This window comes from Cicer arietinum, chromosome 5 (assembly GCF_000331145.2).
Source record: "Cicer arietinum cultivar CDC Frontier isolate Library 1 chromosome 5, Cicar.CDCFrontier_v2.0, whole genome shotgun sequence".
NCBI classification, from domain to species: domain Eukaryota; kingdom Viridiplantae; phylum Streptophyta; class Magnoliopsida; order Fabales; family Fabaceae; genus Cicer; species Cicer arietinum.
In genome coordinates, this window is record NC_021164.2 from 16,229,669 (window position 1) to 16,231,787 (window position 2,119).

At 38.4% G+C, this 2,119-nt stretch overlaps 1 protein-coding gene across 1 annotated transcript in view; it reads left to right on the forward strand.

The window, feature by feature from the left end:
* Positions 1-659: 659 nt before the first annotated feature.
* The window catches only part of LOC101492864 (uncharacterized), a 5,494-nt gene continuing 4,034 nt past the window's right edge, over positions 660-2,119 (forward strand). The window contains exon 1 of the mRNA XM_073368624.1: positions 660-2,060. Within this exon, the coding sequence (XP_073224725.1) occupies positions 660-2,060 (1,401 nt within the window). The remainder of the gene's footprint in view (positions 2,061-2,119) is intronic.

The window sequence follows — 2,119 nt, forward strand, 5'->3', positions numbered from 1 at the left end:
TTATGGGCTTAAATGGATTTGTGCCTATAATATAATTTACTATTCCGTTTAATTCTCTTCCAAAAAACTTCTTATCAAAGACTGCATGTGTACAGGAAATGGAAGTTCCTGCACACAGGACATGGATGTATAACAGACTTCTCCCCGGTCGAAAAGCATATACATTTGAGTTTTTAAAAGGTGTCGAAGAATTTATTCAATTTGCTTGTCTGCAAGACAAATATTTGAATGAAGGTGTAATAAGATGTCCATGTAAGTTGTGTAAAAATGAAAATCATTTGACCCCAGATGTAGTTAACGTTCACATTCATCAAAAGGGTTTTACACCCAACTATTGGGAATGGACATCCCACGGAGAGGAAGTCTGTCATGTTCATGATAACGACGACAATGAAACATACATGGATGTGTCTGATGGTAGTAGTAGTCACCAACAGTGTTATGATCATGATGATAGACACCAAGACATAGTGTATGATGCTGCTGGCCTTAATCGTGAGCAACATTGTCCTCAAAATCAAGAGGAACCTCCAAATATGGAAGCTGACCAGTTTTATAAAATGTTGAATTCTGCTCAACAACCACTATGGTCTGGATGTAAAAATACAACATAGTTGTCTGCCTCTATTGCAATGTTGGGTTTAAAATCTAAGCACAACATGTCACAGGCTTGTTTCGATGACGTGATGAAGTTTATGAAGGAGTCAAGTCACCCTGAGAATATAATTCCATCAAACTTTAGGGAAACAAAGAAACTTGTTGCCGGACTCGGTTTATCCAAGATCAAGATAGATTGTTGCATTAATGGGTGTATGCTTTATTATAAAGATGACATAAATTTGAAGGAATGCAAATTTTGTAATGAGCCTCGATATAAAGCAAATAATGTACAGAGGAGACACTCTAAGGACGTTCCTCGCAAGAGATTGCATTACTTGCCTCTCACCCCTCGCTTGCAAAGATTATATGCTTCTCCGAGATCTGCAGAGCACATGAGGTGGCACTTTGAAAATCGTAGAGAAGAAGGTGTGTTGTGTCATCCTTCAGACGGAGAAGCATGGAAACACTTTGACCATGTATATCCTGGATTTGCCTCAGAACCTCGAAATGTTAGACTTGGTCTGTGTGCTGATGGCTTCACCCCTTTTAGCCAATCAACCACAACATATTCTTGTTGGCCAGTAATTGTCACACCATATAACCTACCTCCCGAGCTATGTATGATGACGCCTTATATGTTCTTGTCCTTGATCATTCCAGGTCCACACAGTCCAAAAGGTAAAATTGATGTGTATTTGCAGCCGCTTATAGATGAGTTGCAACAATTGTGGAATGATGGTGTAGTAACATATGATGCTTCAAAGAGGCAAAATTTTCAATTGAGAGCTGCATTAATGTGGACAATAAATGATTTTCCAGCCTATGGTATGTTGTCTGGGTGGAGTACTGCTGGAAGATTAGCATGTCCGACATGCAAGGAAAATTCAAAAGCTTTTTCATTGAAACACGGAAGGAAAACGTCTTGGTTTGATTGCCACCGTCAATTTTTACCTGATAATCATGCATTTAGGAGAAACAAGGTTGCCTTTTACAAGAATAGAATTGATAAAAATGAGCATCCTCCTATCTTAAGTGGTGAACAAGTGTGGGAAAAGGTTTATGGAATTCCCAAGATAACTGACACGAGGCAATGCATTGTTCCTGGCTACGGAATTTTGCACAATTGGACCAAAAGAAGCATATTTTGGGATTTGCCTTATTGGAGACACAACCTATTGAGGCATAATCTTGATGTTATGCATATAGAGAAGAACGTGTTTGAAAATGTATTTCATACAGTTATGGACAACAAAGAGAAAACTAAGGACAATGAGAAGGCACGATTGGACTTAGCAGAGTATTGTCACAGAAAGGAGTTGTTGCTGAAAAAAAATCCTAATGGGAATTATACCAAACCTAAAGCCAAGTTTTGTTTGACAAATGAACAGAAAAATGATGTGTGCGAATGGGTGAAGGGGTTAAAGATGCCTGATGGTTATGCTTCCAATTTAGGTAGATGTGTGGATACAAAATATAAAAGACTCTTTGGGATGAAAAGCCACGATTGTCATATATTCAT